This window comes from Hyla sarda, unplaced genomic scaffold (genome assembly GCF_029499605.1).
Source record: "Hyla sarda isolate aHylSar1 unplaced genomic scaffold, aHylSar1.hap1 scaffold_1667, whole genome shotgun sequence".
Lineage (NCBI taxonomy): Eukaryota > Metazoa > Chordata > Amphibia > Anura > Hylidae > Hyla > Hyla sarda.
Genome location: NW_026608306.1, coordinates 54451 through 75978, shown reverse-complemented (window position 1 = coordinate 75978; position 21528 = coordinate 54451). Strand labels below are relative to the sequence as shown.

The 21528-nt window shown below is 47.7% G+C and overlaps 1 protein-coding gene across 1 annotated transcript in view; it reads right to left on the bottom strand.

Annotated features, from left to right (window-relative positions):
* Positions 1-521: 521 nt before the first annotated feature.
* Positions 522-21528, bottom strand: part of LOC130311753 (kinesin-like protein KIFC3) — a gene marked incomplete at both ends in the record, with an annotated part of 71394 nt that continues 50387 nt past the window's right edge. The window contains 3 exon segments of the mRNA XM_056552521.1: positions 522-695; positions 8618-8815; positions 21323-21460. Coding sequence (XP_056408496.1) covers positions 522-695; positions 8618-8815; positions 21323-21460 — 510 coding nt within the window.

The window sequence follows — 21528 nt, the reverse complement described above, 5'->3', positions numbered from 1 at the left end:
AGCATGCTCACTGGCCTCCTCCTCCCCCTCTCACAGAGCATGCTCACTGGTCTCCTCCTCCCCTCTCACAGAGCATGCTCACTGGCCTCCTCCTCCCCTCTCACAGTACATGCTCACTGGCCTCCTCCTCCCCTCTCACTGTACATGCTCACTGGCCTCCTCCTCCCCTCTCACTGTACATGCTCACTGCCCTCCTCCTCCCCTCTCACTGTACATGCTCACTGCCCTCCTCCTCCCCTCTCACTGTACATGCTCACTGCCCCTCCTCCTCCCCTCTCACTGTACATGCTCACTGCCCTCCTCCTCCCCTCTCACTGTACATGCTCTCTTGCCTCCTCCCCCCTCTCACTGTACATGCTCACTGGCCTCATCCCCTCTCAAAGAGCATGCTCACTGGCCTCCTCCTCCCTCTCACAGTACATGCTCACTGGCCTCCTCCCCCCTCTCACAGTACATGCTCACTGGCCTCCTCCTCCCCTCTCACTGTACATGCTCACTGGGGGGGTCTCGGGCTTCACTACCTTGGTCTGCAGGGAGGAGGTCAGGTCCTCAGATCTCTTGAGCTGCTCCTCCAGTCGCTGACAATTCTCACTATGGTCGGACACTTGTTCCTGTAGAATTCGGCTTCTTTCCTCCGCCTTCTCTAAGCTGTGCAGGAGTGTCGGGGACTCCACCTCCACCGTCTGTGTGATGTACTGAGGGGGGGGGGAGACAACAAACACTGATATATACTGTACTGAGATGGCGGAGACAACAAACACTGATATATACTGTACTGGGGGGGGGGGAGACAACAAACACTGATATATACTGTACTGAGGGGGGGAGACAACAAACACTGATATATACTGTACTGAGGGGGGGGGAGACAACAAACACTGATATATACTGTACTGAGGGGGGGGGAGACAACAAACACCTGATATATACTGTACTGAGGGGGGGGAGACAACAAACACTGATATATACTGTACTGAGGGGGGGGGGAGACAACAAACACTGATATATACTGTACTGAGGGGGGGGGGGAGACAACAAACACTGATATATACTGTACTGAGGGGGGGAGGAGACAACAAACACTGATATATACTGTACTGAGGGGGGGGGGGAGACAACAAACACTGATATATACTGTACTGAGGGGGGGAGACAACAAACACTGATATATACTGTACTGAGGGGGGGGGGAGACAACAAACACTGATATATACTGTACTGAGGGGGGGAGCCAACAAACACTGATATATACTGTACTGAGGGGGGGGAGACAACAAACACTGATATATACTGTACTGAGGGGGGGGGGAGACAACAAACACTGATATATACTGTACTGAGGGGGGGAGACAACAAACACTGATATATACTGTACTGAGGGGAGGAGACAACAAACACTGATATATACTGTACTGAGGGGAGGAGACAACAAACACTGATATATACTGTACTGAGGGGGGAGACAACAAACACTGATATATACTGTACTGAGGGGGGAGAGACAACAAACACTGATATATACTGTACTGAGGGGGGAGACAACAAACACTGATATATACTGTACTGAGGGGGGGGGGAGACAACAAACACTGATATATACTGTACTGAGGGGGGGAGACAACAAACACTGATATATACTGTACTGAGGGGGGAGACAACAAACACTGATATATACTGTACTGAGGGGGGGGGAGACAACAAACACTGATATATACTGTACTGAGGGGGGGGGAGACAACAAACACTGATATATACTGTACTGAGGGGGGGGGAGACAACAAACACTGATATATACTGTACTGAGATGGCGGAGACAACAAACACTGATATATACTGTACTGGGGGGGGGGGAGACAACAAACACTGATATATACTGTACTGAGGGGGGGAGACAACAAACACTGATATATACTGTACTGAGGGGGGGGGGGAGACAACAAACACTGATATATACTGTACTGAGGGGGGGGGGAGACAACAAACACTGATATATACTGTACTGAGGGGGGGGAGACAACAAACACTGATATATACTGTACTGAGGGGGGGGGGAGACAACAAACACTGATATATACTGTACTGAGGGGGGGGGGAGACAACAAACACTGATATATACTGTACTGAGGGGGGGAGGAGACAACAAACACTGATATATACTGTACTGAGGGGGGGGGGAGACAACAAACACTGATATATACTGTACTGAGGGGGGGAGACAACAAACACTGATATATACTGTACTGAGGGGGGGGGGGAGACAACAAACACTGATATATACTGTACTGAGGGGGGGAGCCAACAAACACTGATATATACTGTACTGAGGGGGGGGAGACAACAAACACTGATATATACTGTACTGAGGGGGGGGGGAGACAACAAACACTGATATATACTGTACTGAGGGGGGGGAGACAACAAACACTGATATATACTGTACTGAGGGGGGGGGAGACAACAAACACTGATATATACTGTACTGAGGGGGGGGAGACAACAAACACTGATATATACTGTACTGAGGGGAGGAGACAACAAACACTGATATATACTGTACTGAGGGGGAGGAGACAACAAACACTGATATATACTGTACTGAGGGGGGAGACAACAAACACTGATATATACTGTACTGAGGGGGGAGAGACAACAAACACTGATATATACTGTACTGAGGGGGGAGACAACAAACACTGATATATACTGTACTGAGGGGGGGGGGAGACAACAAACACTGATATATACTGTACTGAGGGGGGGAGACAACAAACACTGATATATACTGTACTGAGGGGGGGGAGACAACAAACACTGATATATACTGTACTGAGGGGGGGAGACAACAAACACTGATATATACTGTACTGAGGGGGGGGGGAGACAACAAACACTGATATATACTGTACTGAGGGGGGAGACAACAAACACTGATATATACTGTACTGAGGGGGGGGGGGGAGACAACAAACGCTGATATATACTGTACTGAGGGGGGGGGGAGACAACAAACACTGATATATACTGTACTGAGGGGGGAGACAACAAACACTGATATATACTGTACTGAGGGGGGGGGGGAGACAACAAACACTGATATATACTGTACTGAGGGGGGGGGGAGACAACAAACACTGATATATACTGTACTGAGGGGGGGAGACAACAAACACTGATATATACTGTACTGAGGGGGGGGGAGACAACAAACACTGATATATACTGTACTGAGGGGGGGGAGACAACAAACACTGATATATACTGTACTGAGGGGGGGGGGAGACAACAAACACTGATATATACTGTACTGAGGGGGGGGGGGGACAACAAACACTGATATATACTGTACTGAGCTGATATATACTGTACTGAGGGGGGGAGACAACAAACACTGATATATACTGTACTGAGGGGGGGGGAGACAACAAACACTGATATATACTGTACTGAAGGGGGGGGAGACAACAAACACTGATATATACTGTACTGAGGGGGGGAGACAACAAACACTGATATAAACAAACACTGATATATACTGTACTGAGGGGGGGAGACAACAAACACTGATATATACTGTACTGAGGGGGGGAGACAACAAACACTGATATATACTGTACTGAGGGGGGGAGACAACAAACACTGATATATACTGTACTGAGGGGGGGAGACAACAAACACTGATATATACTGTACTGAGGGGGGGAGACAACAAACACTGATATATACTGTACTGAGGGGGGGAGACAACAAACACTGATATATACTGTACTGAGGGGGGGAGACAACAAACACTGATATATACTGTACTGAGGGGGGGAGACAACAAACACTGATATATACTGTACTGAGGGGGGGAGACAACAAACACTGATATATACTGTACTGAGGGGGGGAGACAACAAACACTGATATATACTGTACTGAGGGGGGGAGACAACAAACACTGATATATACTGTACTGAGGGGGGGGAGACAACAAACACTGATATATACTGTACTGAGGGGGGGGGGAGACAACAAACACTGATATATACTGTACTGAGGGGGGGGGGAGACAACAAACACTGATATATACTGTACTGAGGGGGGGAGACAACAAACACTGATATATACTGTACTGAGGGGGGGGGAGACAACAAACACTGATATATACTGTACTGAGGGGGGGAGACAACAAACACTGATATATACTGTACTGAGGGGGGGGGGAGACAACAAACACTGATATATACTGTACTGAGGGGGGGGGAGACAACAAACACTGATATATACTGTACTGAGGGGGGGAGACAACAAACACTGATATATACTGTACTGAGGGGGGGGAGACAACAAACACTGATATATACTGTACTGAGGGGGGGGAGACAACAAACACTGATATATACTGTACTGAGGGGGGGGAGACAACAAACACTGATATATACTGTACTGAGGGGGGGGGAGACAACAAACACTGATATATACTGTACTGAGGGGGGGAGACAACAAACACTGATATATACTGTACTGAGGGGGGAGACAACAAACACTGATATATACTGTACTGAGGGGGGGGGAGACAACAAACACTGATATATACTGTACTGAGGGGGGGGGGAGACAACAAACACTGATATATACTGTACTGAGGGGGGGGGAGACAACAAACACTGATATATACTGTACTGAGGGGGGGGGAGACAACAAACACTGATATATACTGTACTGAGGGGGGGGGGGGAGACAACAAACACTGATATATACTGTACTGAGGGGGGGGAGACAACAAACACTGATATATACTGTACTGAGGGGGGGGGGAGACAACAAACACTGATATATACTGTACTGAGGGGGGGGGGAGACAACAAACACTGATATATACTGTACTGAGGGGGGGAGACAACAAACACTGATATATACTGTACTGAGGGGGGGGAGACAACAAACACTGATATATACTGTACTGAGGGGGGGAGACAACAAACACTGATATATACTGTACTGAGGGGGGGGAGACAACAAACACTGATATATACTGTACTGAGGGGGGGGAGACAACAAACACTGATATATACTGTACTGAGGGGGGGAGACAACAAACACTGATATATACTGTACTGAGGGGGGGAGACAACAAACACTGATATATACTGTACTGAGGGGGGGGAGACAACAAACACTGATATATACTGTACTGAGGGGGGGGAGACAACAAACACTGATATATACTGTACTGAGGGGGGGAGACAACAAACACTGATATATACTGTACTGAGGGGGGGGAGACAACAAACACTGATATATACTGTACTGAGGGGGGGGGAGACAACAAACACTGATATATACTGTACTGAGGGGGGGAGACAACAAACACTGATATATACTGTACTGAGGGGGGGGAGACAACAAACACTGATATATACTGTACTGAGGGGGGAGACAACAAACACTGATATATACTGTACTGAGGGGAGGAGACAACAAACACTGATATATACTGTACTGAGGGGGGGGAGACAACAAACACTGATATATACTGTACTGAGGGGGGGAGACAACAAACACTGATATATACTGTACTGAGGGGGGAGACAACAAACACTGATATATACTGTACTGAGGGGGGGGAGACAACAAACACTGATATATACTGTACTGAGGGGGGGGAGACAACAAACATTGATATATACTGTACTGAGGGGGGGAGACAACAAACACTGATATATACTGTACTGAGGGGGGGGGAGACAACAAACACTGATATATACTGTACTGAGGGGGGGGGAGACAACAAACACTGATATATACTGTACTGAGGGGGGGGAGACAACAAACACTGATATATACTGTACTGAGGGGGGAGACAACAAACACTGATATATACTGTACTGAGGGGGGAGACAACAAACACTGATATATACTGTACTGAGGGGGGGAGACAACAAACACTGATATATACTGTACTGAGGGGGGAGACAACAAACACTGATATATACTGTACTGAGGGGGGGGAGACAACAAACACTGATATATACTGTACTGAGGGGGGAGACAACAAACACTGATATATACTGTACTGAGGGGGGGGAGACAACAAACACTGATATATACTGTACTGAGGGGGGGAGACAACAAACACTGATATATACTGTACTGAGGGGGGGGGAGACAACAAACACTGATATATACTGTACTGAGGGGGGGGGGAGACAACAAACACTGATATATACTGTACTGAGGGGGGGAGACAACAAACACTGATATATACTGTACTGAGGGGGGAGACAACAAACACTGATATATACTGTACTGAGGGGGGGGGGAGACAACAAACACTGATATATACTGTACTGAGGGGGGGAGACAACAAACACTGATATATACTGTACTGAGGGGGGGGGAGACAACAAACACTGATATATACTGTACTGAGGGGGGGAGACAACAAACACTGATATATACTGTACTGAGGGGGGGGGAGACAACAAACACTGATATATACTGTACTGAGGGGGGAGACAACAAACACTGATATATACTGTACACCTGTCCCCATTATATACCGCACCCTCTGGACACCTGTCATCAGTATATACCGCACCCTCCTGTCCCCAGTATATACCGCACCCTCCTGTCCCCAGTATATACCGCACCCTCCTGTCCCCAGTATATATCGCACCCTCCTGTCCCCAGTATATACCGCACCCTCCTGTCACCAGTATATACCGCACCCTCCTGTCCCCAGTATATATCGCACCCTCCTGTCCCCAGTATATATCGCACCCTCCTGTCCCCAGTATATACCGCACCCTCCTGTCACCAGTATATATCGCACCCTCCTGTCCCCAGTATATATCGCACCCTCCTGTCCCCAGTATATATCGCACCCTCCTGTCCCCAGTATATACAGCACCCTCCTGTCCCCAGTATATACCGCACCCTCCTGTCCCCAGTATATACCGCACCCTCCTGTCCCCAGTATATACCGCACCTTCCTGTCCCCAGTATATACCGCACCTTCCTGTCACCAGTATATACCGCACCCTCCTTTCCCCAGTATATACCGCACCCTCCTGTCACCAGTATATACCGCACCCTCCTGTCACCAGTATATACCGCACCCTCCGGACACCTGTCATCAGTATATACCGCACCCTCCTGTCTCCAGTATATACCGCACCCTCCTGTCACCAGTATATACCGCACCCTCCTGTCACCAGTATATACCGCACCCTCCTGTCACCAGTATATACCGCACCCTCCTGTCCCCAGTATATACCGCACCCTCCTGTCACCAGTATATACCGCACCCTCCTGTCACCAGTATATACCGCACCCTCCTGTCACCAGTATATACCGCACCCTCCTGTCACCAGTATATACCGCACCCTCCGGACACCTGTCATCAGTATATACCGCACCCTCCTGTCTCCAGTATATACCGCACCCTCCTGTCTCCAGTATATACCGCACCCTCCTGTCACCAGTATATACCGCACCCTCCTGTCACCAGTATATACCGCACCCTCCTGTCACCAGTATATACCGCACCCTCCTGTCACCAGTATATACCGCACCCTCCTGTCACCAGTATATACCGCACCCTCCTGTCACCAGTATATACCGCACCCTCCTGTCACCAGTATATACCGCACCCTCCTGTCACCAGTATAAACCGCACCCTCCTGTCACCAGTATATACCGCACCCTCCTGTCACCAGTATATACCGCACCCTCCTGTCAGCAGTATATACCGCACCCTCCTGTCAGCAGTATATACCGCACCCTCCTGTCACCAGTATATACCGCCCCCTCCTGTCACCAGTATATACCGCACCCTCCTGTCACCAGTATATACCGCCCCCTCCAGTCACCAGTATATACCGCCCCCTCCAGTCACCAGTATATACCGCCCCCTCCAGTCACCAGTATATACCGCCCCCTCCAGTCACCAGTATATACCGCCCCCTCCAGTCACCAGTATATACCGCCCCCTCCAGTCACCTGTATATACCGCACCCTCCTGTCACCAGTATATACCGCACCCTCCAGTCACCTGTATATACCGCACCCTCCTGTCACCAGTATATACCGCACCCTCCTGTCACCAGTATATACCGCACCCTCCTGTCACCAGTATATACCGCACCCTCCTGTCCCCAGTATATACCGCACCCTTCTGTCCCCAGTATATACCGCACCCTCCTGTCTCCAGTATATACCGCACCCTCCTGTCACCAGTATATACCGCACCCTCCGGACACCTGTCATCAGTATATACCGCACCCTCCTGTCTCCAGTATATACCGCACCCTCCTGTCTCCAGTATATACCGCACCCTCCTGTCACCAGTATATACCGCACCCTCCTGTCACCAGTATATACCGCACCCTCCTGTCACCAGTATATACCGCACCCTCCTGTCACCAGTATATACCGCACCCTCTTGTCACCAGTATATACCGCACCCTCCTGTCACCAGTATATACCGCACCCTCCTGTCCCCAGTATATACCGCACCCTCCTGTCCCCAGTATATACCGCACCCTCCTGTCCCCAGTATATACCGCACCCTCCTGTCCCCAGTATATACCGCACCCTCCTGTCAGCAGTATATACTGCCCCCTCCAGTCACCTGTACATCCGGAGGTCTCTTTTTCTCTTGCTCTAGGCACAGCCTCAGTCGTTGGACCTTCTCCTCCAGCTGGCGGGTTTCTTCTTCTTGCCGCCATTGCAGATTGTCCATGTGACCTTTGGTGAACACGAGCTGCTCCACCTTGTCCTGCAGAGACGTCTCCAGGTGGTGGACCTTACTGCGCAGGTCATCGTTCTCCTGTGAGAGAATGGAGCGGTATTATCCCATATATACACCGAGGCCATCCACAAGACTCCGTATACATATATACCGCCTCTCTGTACACCCCTAAATACATCCATAAGACTCCGTATACATATATACCGCCTCTCTGTACACCCCTATATAGATCCACAAGACTCTGTATACATATATACCGCCTCTCTGTACACCCCTATATACATCCACAAGACTCTGTATACATATATACCGCCTCTCTGTACACCCCTATATAGATCCACAAGACTCCGTATACATATATACCGCCTCTCTGTACACCCCTATATACATTCACAAGACTCCGTATACATATATACCGCCTCTCTGTACACCCCTATATACATCCACAAGACTCCGTATACATATATACCGCCTCTCTGTACACCCCTATATACATTCACAAGACTCCGTATACATATATACCGCCTCTCTGTACACCCCTATATAGATCCACAAGACTCTGTATACATATATACCGCCACTCTGTACACCCCTATATACATCCACAAGACTCTGTATACATATATACCGCCTCTCTGTACACCCCTATATAGTTCCACAAGACTCTGTATACATATATACCGCCTCTCTGTACACCCCTATATACATCCACAAGACTCTGTATACATATATACCGCCTCTCTGTACACCCCTATATACATCCACAAGACTCTGTATACATATATACCGCCTCTCTGTACACCCCTATATACATCCACAAGACTCAGTATACATACATACCGCCTGTCTGTACACCCCTATATACATTCACAAGACTCCGTATACATATATACCGCCTCTCTGTACACCCCTATATACATCCACAAGACTCTGTATACATATATACCGCCACTCTGTACACCCCTATATACATCCACAAGACTCCGTATACATACATACCGCCTGTCTGTACACCCCTATATACATCCACAAGACTCTGTATACATATATACCGCCACTCTGTACACCCCTATATACATCCACAAGACTCAGTATACATACATACCGCCTGTCTGTACACCCCTATATACATTCACAAGACTCCGTATACATATATACCGCCTCTCTGTACACCCCTATATACATCCACAAGACTCTGTATACATATATACCGCCACTCTGTACACCCCTATATACATCCACAAGACTCCGTATACATACATACCGCCTGTCTGTACACCCCTATATACATCCACAAGACTCTGTATACATATATACCGCCACTCTGTACACCCCTATATACATCCACAAGACTCCGTATACATACATACCGCCTGTCTGTACACCCCTATACAGTGAGGCAAAAAGTTCTCCCCCTAAAATAATGAGGCTGTAATTTTCATCATAGGTTTTAACCTCAACTAAATCCCATTGTCTGATTTTTAAAGAATTTATTTGCAGATTTCTGCCTCTCACAGACCTGTAACTTCTTCTATAAGAGTCTCCTCTGTCCTCGTTACCTGTATTAATGGCTCCTGTTTGGGCTTGTTATCAGTATAAAAGACACCTGTCCACAACTCCAACCAGTCACACTCCAAACTCCACTATGGCCAAGACCAAAGAGCTGGCGAAGGACACCAGAAACAACATTGTAGACCTGCACCAGGCTGGGAAGACTGAATCTGCAATAGGCAAGCAGCTTGGTGTGAAGAAATCAACTGTGGGAGAAATTATTAGTGTTCTGTTCCGTGCTCCGGCCCATATACACTGGCCGTGAGTATACGGCCCCATTAACTGTTGCTGTCGGCGGGGCTGGGATTCGCATTGCGGGATGCGCCCACATACGAGTCCCAGCCCGTCACTCCCCTAGTGCTCCTCCTGCCTCCTCCAGCATGCGTGTCGCTGTCCCCTAGGGTGCACGCAGAATGGAGCTCGGAGATTTAAAGGGCCAGTACGCCCAATAATTAAAGGGGTATTCCGGGATTTTTTTTATGTGACTATGCTCCAGGGGCTGTAAAGTTAGTGTAGTCCATAATATAGTGTCTGTACCTGTGTGTGACCGTTTTCTCACAATTCTTATGTGATTTTCACCACAATAATTATTTTTACCAGCATACAAAATGACTGCTGTCTCAAATTTTTCCCAGCTTGCAATGCGGTCGAGACCTGACTCACTAGTCAGCTGATGACAGGGAGCCGGTCTGCTTCAATGGGTGGAGAGAGCAATCTGCAACTAATGCAACAGCTGGAGGCACCCTGATTGAAGACCACAGGTCTGCAGCTCATTTATGTTTCAATGGGTGGGGTGGCTGATGTGTGGAAAGGAGGAAAATGGTATCATGGGATTTGTAGGCAAACAAGAGAACTGAAAACAGGAAATACAAGTTCACAGAAAGCTAGCCACAGTGTTATGGTAATCTCACAGCATAGCCATTTAGCCAAAGACAAGCACAGATCCTTCCTAAAATCACCTTATGCTGGATAACCCCTTTAAGTGAACACCTGTGGCTTTAAGTTCCACCACCTCCCACACTTCTCTGCTGGATCTTTGTTGCCCTAGTGCCTAAGAGAAAGCGTTCCTGAGAGTTGCCTTGCCGTGTTTCTAACCCTTAGTTCTGTGATCTGACCTTGCTCCTTTGCCGCCTGCCAATTGACCTCCTGCTACGTCCTTGACTACACATCTGTGCCGCCTGCCCTGACCTTCTGCTATCCTGACCACGAGTTACCATACCAGGGGCAGCGGCACCTTAGACTCCTTTCCCTCAGCTCCATGTCTTCTGCCACACAGGTCAAGCGGATCCACTACCACAAGTGTTCCTGTCTACTGAACCGTGAGTGTCACAGTAAGATCTTGCCGGATGTCTCGGATCTTCCCTCAGTTGTGGTGCATCAGACTCATAAAATTGTCTGCTATGATACAACAACTTCTATCCATGTAGCAATAGCAGCCGCAGCCTGCTCCAATGTCTCCACCTGTTCCTGCAGCTTCTTCTGGCTCCAAGTTACGTCTACTTCTACCCTTAAGTATGATGATGATCCTAAGCTGTGTAGAGGCTTTGTTACACAATGCTTCATGCATCTGGAGCTCATGTCGGACCAATTTCCTACGGAACGAGCTAAGGTGGCCTTTGTGGTCAGTCTGCTATCCGGAAAAGCCTTGGCCTGGGCTACTCCTCTTTGGGACCGCGGTGACCTGTTACTTCCAACTTGACTGCATTTCTGGCTGAATTTCACAACATCTTTGAGGAACCCGCACGTGCTTCTTCTGCAGAGACGGCTCTACTTAATCCCTGCGATGGGAATTCCTCCGTTGTTGACTACCTGGTTCAATTCCGCACTCTAGCCTCAGAAATGGCATGGAATGATGCCTTGTGTGCAACTTTCAAAAAAGGACTGTCTAGCAGGATAAAAGATGCTCTCGCTACACCTGATCCTCCCTCTTCCTTGTCTGAACTTAACCACTTGGCTACACGTATTGATGTGCATTGTGCTGAGAGACAGGAGGAACTTTGTTTGGAGAGAGAACCTGCCCGTACAAGCTGATATCCTCGTCTGGCACCCGTGTTCCAACATCCTCCTGTACACTGCCCTGAGCCTCTTCCCGAAGAGGCTATGCAAGTGGATCGTTCACTCTTGTCACAACAGGAGAGATCACAACGTCGCAGTGAGAATTTGTGTCTGTATTGTGCTAGCCCAGAGCACTTCCTCAAGGACTGTACTGTTTGTCCACAGAGTTCGGGAAACGCCTCGCACCTAGGGCATGTGGGAGAGGCATCCCTAGGTGTGAATACTTCCTCTCCTCGCTTGACCATTTCTGTACAAGTCTTCACTTCGGCCAAGTCTGCCTTCAACGCTACAGCTTTTTTTTTATTCTGGATCTGCGGGTGACTTTATTGATGCCTCTTTGGTCCACAAATATCTTCTTCCTGTTACTCGGCTTGACAAACCTTTGTTCATCTCCTCAGTTAATGGAAAAAATATGGAATGTAAGGTGCTTTTCCGTACTGAACCTCTTGTCATGCAAGTGGGTGTCTTGCATAAAGCATTGAATTCTATGTACTGCCTCATTGTTCTTCTGAGCTTCTTCTTGGCCTTCCCTGCCTTCAACGCCATTCTCCGCAACAAAATTGGAGAACTGGAGAGATTATTTGCTGGGGACAGTCCTGTCAAAATCGTTGTCTCAGACCAGTCCAGCCTAAAGTTGTTTCTCATCTTCCTCTTCTGCCTAGTCATCCTCCACCTTATCAAGATTTTTCTGATGTATTCTGCAAGAAGCAGGCTGAGTCTCTGCCTCCTCCTGATCCCTACGACTGACCTATAGATTTACTGCCTGGTACCACACCTCCTCGTGGAAGAATTTACTTGTCATCAGTTCCTGAGACCAAACCCATGGCAGAGTATATCCAGGAGAACCTTCAAAAGGGATTTATCCGTAAGTCCTCTTCTCCTGCCGGAGCAGGTTTCTTCTTTGTAGGGAAGAAGGATGGCTCACTCCACCCTTGTATTGACTACAGGGGTCTTAGCAAAATCACGGTCAAAAATCGTTATCCACTTCCTCTGAACTTTTTGACCGCCTCAGAGGAGCCAGGGTCTTCTCCAAGTTGGATTTGCAAGGAGCATATAACCTCATTCGTATCCGCGAGGGAGATGAATGGAAAACGGCCTTCAATACTTGTGATGGACATTTTGAGTATCTCGTGATGCCTTTCAGTTTCTGCAATGCTCCAGCCGTTTTCCAAGAATTTGTCAATGATATCTTCCGAGATCTTCTCTACACCTGTGTTGTCGTATACTTAGATGACATCTTGATCTTCTCCACCAACTTAGAGGAGCATCATACTCATGTACGTCAGGTTCTTCAGCGCCTTCGGAAGAATCATCACTACGCTAAACTAGAGAAATGCCTATTCGAGAAAACAAGTCTCCCGTCTCTTGGCTACATTGTCTCTCATCAAGGTCTGCAGATGGATCCAGATAAATTGTCTGCAGTATTGGGTTGGCCACGTCCTTCTGGCCTTCAGGCTGTTCAACGTTTTCTGGGATTTGCTAACTATTATCGTCATTTTATCCCACATTTCTCTTCCTTGGTTGCTCCGATTGTGGCTCTCACAAAAAAGAGCTCTAATCCTAAATCTTGGCCTCATGAGGCCGAACAGGCCTTCTCTCGTTTAAAGTCTGCATTTGCCTCTGCTCCTGTGCTTTCGAGACCTGATCCGGAGAGGCCCTTTGCTTTGGAGGTTGATGCCTCATCTGTTTGAGCCGGTGCCGTCCTTATCCAGAAAAACGCCAAGGGCAAGACTGTAACTTGTGGGTCCTTTCCAAGACCTTCTCTCCTGCTGAGAGGAATTACTCCATTGGAGATCGAGAACTCCTCGCTATTAAGCTTGTTTTGGAGGAATGGCGACATTTATTGAAAGGATCGTCTCATCCAATCAGCATCTACTGCGACCATAAGAATCCTCTGAACCTACAGTCCGCTTAGCGTTTAAACCCCCGCCAGGCAAGGTGGTCTTTGTTCTTTTCTAGGTTCAACTTCTTCATTCACTTCTGTCCAGTTGACAAGAACATCAGGGCTGTTGCTCTCCCCAGGTCCTCCGACGTCATAGGTTTGGACTCCATGCGTAGGCATTTTATTCCTCCTGATTGCTTGATTTCTGACGCTCCTGCTGTTATTCAGCAAATTCCTCCTGGAAAATCCTTTGTGCTTGCCGGATTGAGACGCAAGGTACTGAAATGGGGCCATTCTTCCTTGACGGCTGGTCATCCTGGAATACGTAAGACTCTACTTCTATTTTCTCAGCACTACTGGTGGTCGCACCTTGAACACGTTTCTGATTTTGTCTGTTCCCGTGACAAAACTCCTCAGTAGAGACCTGCTGGACTCTTACAGCCTTTACCCATTCCAGAGACTCATTGGTCCCACGTCGTTATGGATTTTATCACTGATCTGCCACCATCTCGTAATAACACCGTCATTTGGGTCATAGTGGATCGGTTCTCCAAGATGGCTTATTTCATCCCTCTACCTGGTCTCCCATCTGCCCCACAGCTGGCTAAGTACTTCTTGCTTCATTTCTTTCGTATTCATGGTCTTCCACAGCATATCGTTTCGGATCGTGGAGTGCAGTTTGTTTCTAAGTTCTGGCGAGCTCTTTGTACCCGTCTTGACATCAATTTAGACTTCTCCTCTGCCTACCACCCTCAGTCGAACAGAAAGGTGGAGAGGGTTAATCAAATTCTTGAGACTTATCTCCGTCATTTTGTTTCAGCTTTCCAAGACGATTGGATCCAAGTAAATTAAAAAACTGATTTTTTTCTGCAGCGCTGGACCAATTGGAGCAAAAAGAGACCAAGCTCTTAAGAGTATAATCAAATAGCATTTATTTGAAGCATATCTACGCGTTTCTGGACCAGAGTGGGCCCTTCATCAGGACAAGGTGCTAGACTAGCACCTTGTCCTGATGAAGGGCCCACTCTGGGCCAGAAACGCATAGATATGCTTCAAATAAACACTATTTGATTATACTCTTAAGAGCTTGGTCTCTTTTTGCTCCAATTGGTTCAGTGCTGCAGAAAAAAATCCGTTATTTTATTTACGTGCATCTGTTACCACAGACGACTCCAGGGAGTGTTCGGAAGGATTGTAAGCTGCAGGACCAAGAAAGACTCGCTCTACACGCGATTTGAGGTGTTGTGCTCTTAGCTCAACACTATACGTGAGTGAGATTCAATCCTCTTTCTGATAATATCATCTAACTGTACTTCACTAGGGGCGCGTTCCCTTCTCTTTTTCCTTTTTTATCTCCTACAAGACGATTGGATCGACCTTCTCCCTTAGGTTGAATTCTCATATAATCATAGGGATTCTGAGTCCACAAAATCGTCTCCCTTTTTTGTTGTCTACGGACTCCATCTCCGTTCTCCTCTTCCACTCCCAGTTTCCTCCGGTGTGCCAGCTGTTGATGAGCTGGTCCGAGACTTCTCTACCATCTAACACAAAAAAATTCCTTGGGGAAATAAATCCCCTCAGGGTTAACCCTGACTAAAGACACCCAAAATAATATTAAGACTTAACTTTTATTTTATCCAAATAATAAGGAATGGTGCTCAATGGCCACTAGGTGGCAGTAGTGTGTTAAAATGACAGTACTGTGTATGGAGATTTTAATCTATATTACTTATGCTATGTAGCATGTATAGGTGCATAAATAATTATATTTTATTTAGTTTCAAACAGCAAGCTGGCTAATAATCTGTAATTATACCCTGCATCCATTGGTGTATTTTGTGGCTAATTTTGAAATTCCTATACCCAGCTATCCATGTAGCTTCCCTATACTAATGGATGAACTCCATATCACAGTTCTGAGCTAAAATATCTTCCTCCTGCAACAAACTCGACAGTCCATATCTCAAGCTTCCTCTCGCATGGAGGTGCAGGATAAGAATAGAAGACCTCCTCCTTCCTTCTCTCCTGGTGACATGGTTTGGCTTTCCTCCAAATACATTCGTTTCGAGGTTCCCTGCTACAAGCTTGGTCCTCGCTACCTTGGTCCCTTCCAGGTTTTGCAAAAAATGAATCTAGTCTCCTACAAACTCCGTCTGCCTGCTACGTTGCGTATTCCCATTTCCTTCCACGTCTCTCTCCTCAAGCCTCTTGTCATAAACCGGTTTTCTCAAAAGAATCTTGTCCCCACACCAGTCTCCGTCTCTTCTGACATCTACAAGGTTAAAGAGATTCTTGCCACAAAAACCGTGAGAGGTAAAAAAAAATTCTGGTTGACTGGGATGGTTTCGGTCCTGAGGAGAGATCTTGGGAGCCAGAGGAGAATATTCTGGACCGTGACTTCAAGAGTTTTCTGAACCGTAAGGAGGGGAAGACCAAAGGGTGGGGGGGGTACTGTTATGTTCCGCGCTCCGACCGCACACGCTGGCTTTGAGCGCATGGCCTCGTTAACCCCTGCTGTCGGCGGGGCTGTCCCAGCCCGTCAACACCCGTGAGGAAGTAACCACCAGTGACGGAACCAGTGGTAATTTTGGATATCCTGAACAATATGCCTAGCTGCTCCTCCATTTGTGGTTCACTATTACTTTATTTGCTTCATGTTCTATACAATTTGTGCACTGTGGTGATTATTATTTATGTACTTACCTTCATGCAGCTATTACTACATTTGATTATTTTAGGACAGGATAGTGGAGAGAGGGAGTTCATGGCCCCTCCCCCATGTTGTGCTCTGCTCATTTTGAGCTGTTTTAATTTTTTTCAACTGCCCTCATGTTTAATATCCATGTGTATTTTTTGTAGTTAGTGGTTGTTACAAAAAATATATTATATTCCAATATCGCTTTTTGGGTGTGCACTTTTTACAGCGATTGCTTTTCCTTTGGTCATGCATATGGTCAGATGAAACCAAAGTAGAACTTTTTGGTAAAAACTCAGCTCGTCGTGTTTGGAGGAGAAAGAATGCTGAGTTACTTCCAAAGAACACCATACCTACTGTGAAGCATGGGGGCGGAGACATCAGGCTTTGGGGCTGTTTTTCAGCCAAGGGACCAGGATGACTGATTCATGTAAAGGAAAGAATGAATGGGGCGATGTATTGTGAGATTTTCAGTGAAAACCTCCTTCCATCAGTAAGGACATTGAAGATGAAACATGGCTGGGTCTTTCAGCATGACAATGATCCCAAACACACCACCCGGGCAATGAAGGAGTGGCTTCATAAGAAGCATTTCAAGGTCCTGGAGTGGCCTAGCCAGTCTCCAGATCTCAATCCCATAGAAAACCTTTGGAGGGAGTTGAAAGTCTGTGTTGCCCAGCGACAGCCCCAAAACATCACTGCTCTAGAGGACATCTGCATGGAGAAATGGGCCAAAATACCAGCAACAGTGTGTGAGAACCTTGTGAAGACAGAAAACATGTGACCTCTGTCATTACCAACAGTGTGTGAGAACCTTGTGAAGACAGAAAACATGTGACCTCTGTCATTACCAACAGTGTGTGAGAACCTTGTGAAGACAGAAAACATGTGACCTCTGTCATTACCAACAGTGTGTGAGAACCTTGTGAAGACAGAAAACATGTGACCTCTGTCATTACCAACAGTGTGTGAGAACCTTGTGATGACAGAAAACATGTGACCTCTGTCATTACCAACAGTGTGTGAGAACCTTGTGAAGACAGAAAACATGTGACCTCTGTCATTACCAACAGTGTGTGAGAACCTTGTGAAGGCAGAAAACATGTGACCTCTGTCATTACCAACAGTGTGTGAGAACCTTGTGAAGACAGAAATCATGTGACCTCTGTCATTACCAACAGTGTGTGAGAACCTTGTGAAGACAGAAAACATGTGACCTCTGTCATTACCAACAGTGTGTGAGAACCTTGTGAAGACAGAAATCATGTGACCTCTGTCATTACCAACAGTGTGTGAGAACCTTGTGAAGACAGAAAACATGTGACCTCTGTCATTACCAACAGTGTGTGAGAACCTTGTGAAGACAGAAATCATGTGACCTCTGTCACTACCAACAGTGTGTGAGAACCTTGTGAAGACAGAAAACATGTGACCTCTGTCATTACCAACAGTGTGTGAGAACCTTGTGAAGACAGAAATCATGTGACCTCTGTCATTACCAACAGTGTGAGAACCTTGTGAAGACAGAAAACATGTGACCTCTGTCATTACCAACAGTGTGTGAGAACCTTGTGAAGACAGAAATCATGTGACCTCTGTCATTGCCAACAGTGTGTGAGAACCTTGTGAAGACAGAAATCATGTGACCTCTGTCATTACCAACAAAGGGGATATAATAAAGTACTGAAATGAACTTTTCTTATTGACCAAATACTTATTTCCCCCCATAATTTGCAGATAAATTCTATAATAATCAGACAATGTGATTTATGGATTTTTCTCATTCTGTCTCATAGTTGAGTTTATAACCTATGATGATAATTACAGCCTCATCTTTATAAGGGGGAGAACTTGTACAATTGGGGGCTGACTAAATACTTTTTTGCTTCTCTGTAAACCCCCATGCACCTCCTCTCTGTACACCCCCATATACCTCCTCTCTGTATACCCCCATACACCTCCTCTCTGTACACCCCCATACACCTCCTCTCTTTACACCCCCATACACCTCCTCTCTGTACACCCCCATACACCTCCTCTCTGTACACCCCCATACACCTCCTCTCTGTACACCCCCATACAACTCTTCTCTGTACACCCCCATATACCTCCTCTCTGTACACCCCCATACAACTCTTCTCTGTACACCCCCATATACCTCCTCTCTGTACACCCCCATACACCTCCTCTCTGTACACCCCCATACACCTCCTCTCTGTACACCCCCATACAACTCTTCTCTGTACACCCCCATATACCTCCTCTCTGTACACCCCCATACAACTCTTCTCTGTACACCCCCATATACCTCCTCTCTGTACACCCCCATACAACTCTTCTCTGTACACCCCCATACAACTCTTCTCTGTACACCCCCATACACCTCCTCTCTGTACACCCCCATACACCTCCTCTCTGTATACCCCCATACACCTCCTCTCTGTACACCCCCATACACCTCCTCTCTGTACACCCCCATACACCTCCTCTCTGTACACCCCCATACACCTCCTCTCTGTACACCCCCATACACCTCCTCTCTGTACACCCCCATACACCTCCTCTCTGTACACCCCCATACACCTCCTCTCTGTACACCCCCATATACCTCCTCTCTGTACACCCCCATACACCTCCTCTGTTCACCCCCATATACCTCCTCTCTGTACACCCCCATACACCTCCTCTCTGTATACCCCCATATACCTCCTCTGTTCACCCCCATACACCTCCTCTCTGTATACCCTCATATACCTCCTCTCTGTACACCCCCATATACCTCCTCTGTTCACCCCCATACACCTCCTCTCTGTATACCCTCATATACCTCCTCTCTGTACACCCCCATATACCCCCTCTCGCTACACCCCCATATACCTCCTCTCTCTGTCTCTTCATACACCCCCATATACCCCCTCTCGGTATACCCCCCATATACCACCTCTCTCGGTCTCTTCATACACCCCCATATACCCCCTCTCGGTATACCCCCCATATACCTCCTCTCTCTGTCTCTTCATACACCCCCATATACCCCCTCTCGGTATACCCCCCATATACCTCCTCTCTCTGTCTCTTCATACACCCCCATATACCCCCTCTCGGTATGCCCCCCATATACCTCCTCTCTCGGTCTCTTCATACACCCCCATATACCCCCTCTCGGTATACCCCCCATATACCTCCTCTCTCGGTCTCTTCATACACCCCCATATACCCCCTCTCGGTATACCCCCCATATACCTCCTCTCTCGGTCTCTTCATACACCCCCATATACCCCCTCTCGGTATACCCCCCATATACCTCCTCTCTCGGTCTCTTCATACACCCCCATATACCCCCTCTCGGTATACCCCCCATATGCCTCCTCTCTCGGTCTCTTCATACACCCCCATATACCCCCTCTCGGTATACCCCCCATATACCTCCTCTCTCGGTCTCTTCATACACCCCCATATACCCCCTCTCGGTATACCCCCCATATACCTCCTCTCTCGGTCTCTTCATACACCCCCATATACCCCCTCTCGGTATACCCCCCATATGCCTCCTCTCTCGGTCTCTTCATACACCCCCATATACCCCCTCTCGGTATACCCCCCATATACCTCCTCTCTCGGTCTCTTCATACACCCCCATATACCCCCTTTCGGTATACCCCCCATATGCCTCCTCTCTCGGTCTCTTCATACACCCCCATATACCCCCTCTCGGTATACCCCCCATATACCTCCTCTCTCGGTCTCTTCATACACCCCCATATACCCCCTCTCGGTATACCCCCCATATACCTCCTCTCTCGGTCTCTTCATACACCCCCATATACCCCCTCTCGGTATACCCCCCATATACCTCCTCTCTCGGTCTCTTTATACACCCCCATATACCCCCTCTCGGTATACCCCCCATATACCTCCTCTCTCGGTCTCTTCATACACCCCCATATACCCCCTCTCGGTATACCCCCCATATGCCTCCTCTCTCGGTCTCTTCATACACCCCCATATACCCCCTCTCGGTATAACCCCCATATACCTCCTCTCTCGGTCTCTTTATACACCCCCATATACCCCCTCTCGGTATACTCCCCATATACCTCCTCTCTCGGTCTCTTCATACACCCCCATATACCCCCTCTCGGTATACCCCCCATATACCTCCTCTCTCGGTCTCTTCATGCACCCCCATATACCCCCTCTCGGTATACCCCCCATATGCCTCCTCTCTCGGTCTCTTCATACACCCCCATATACCCCCTCTCGGTATAACCCCCATATACCTCCTCTCTCGGTCTCTTTATACACCCCCATATACCCCCTCTCGGTACACCCCCCATATACCTCCTCTCTCGGTCTCTTCATACACCCCCATATACCTCCTGTATAAGTATGTATCCCCTACCTTGATGAGCTGGGAGGAGGGCTGGCTGTTTACAGCAGCAAGCTTCTCCAGGAGTCCTTGGGTCATGTTCAGACTTTGCTTCAGATTCTCGTTCTCCACAGACAAGTTCTGGATTTGTTTCTCTGAGTCAGTGACGCCCTGTAAATAATAATGATATAACAGAGGAGCAATTATGTCATCAGGGAATATTCTGCATTACAGTGATC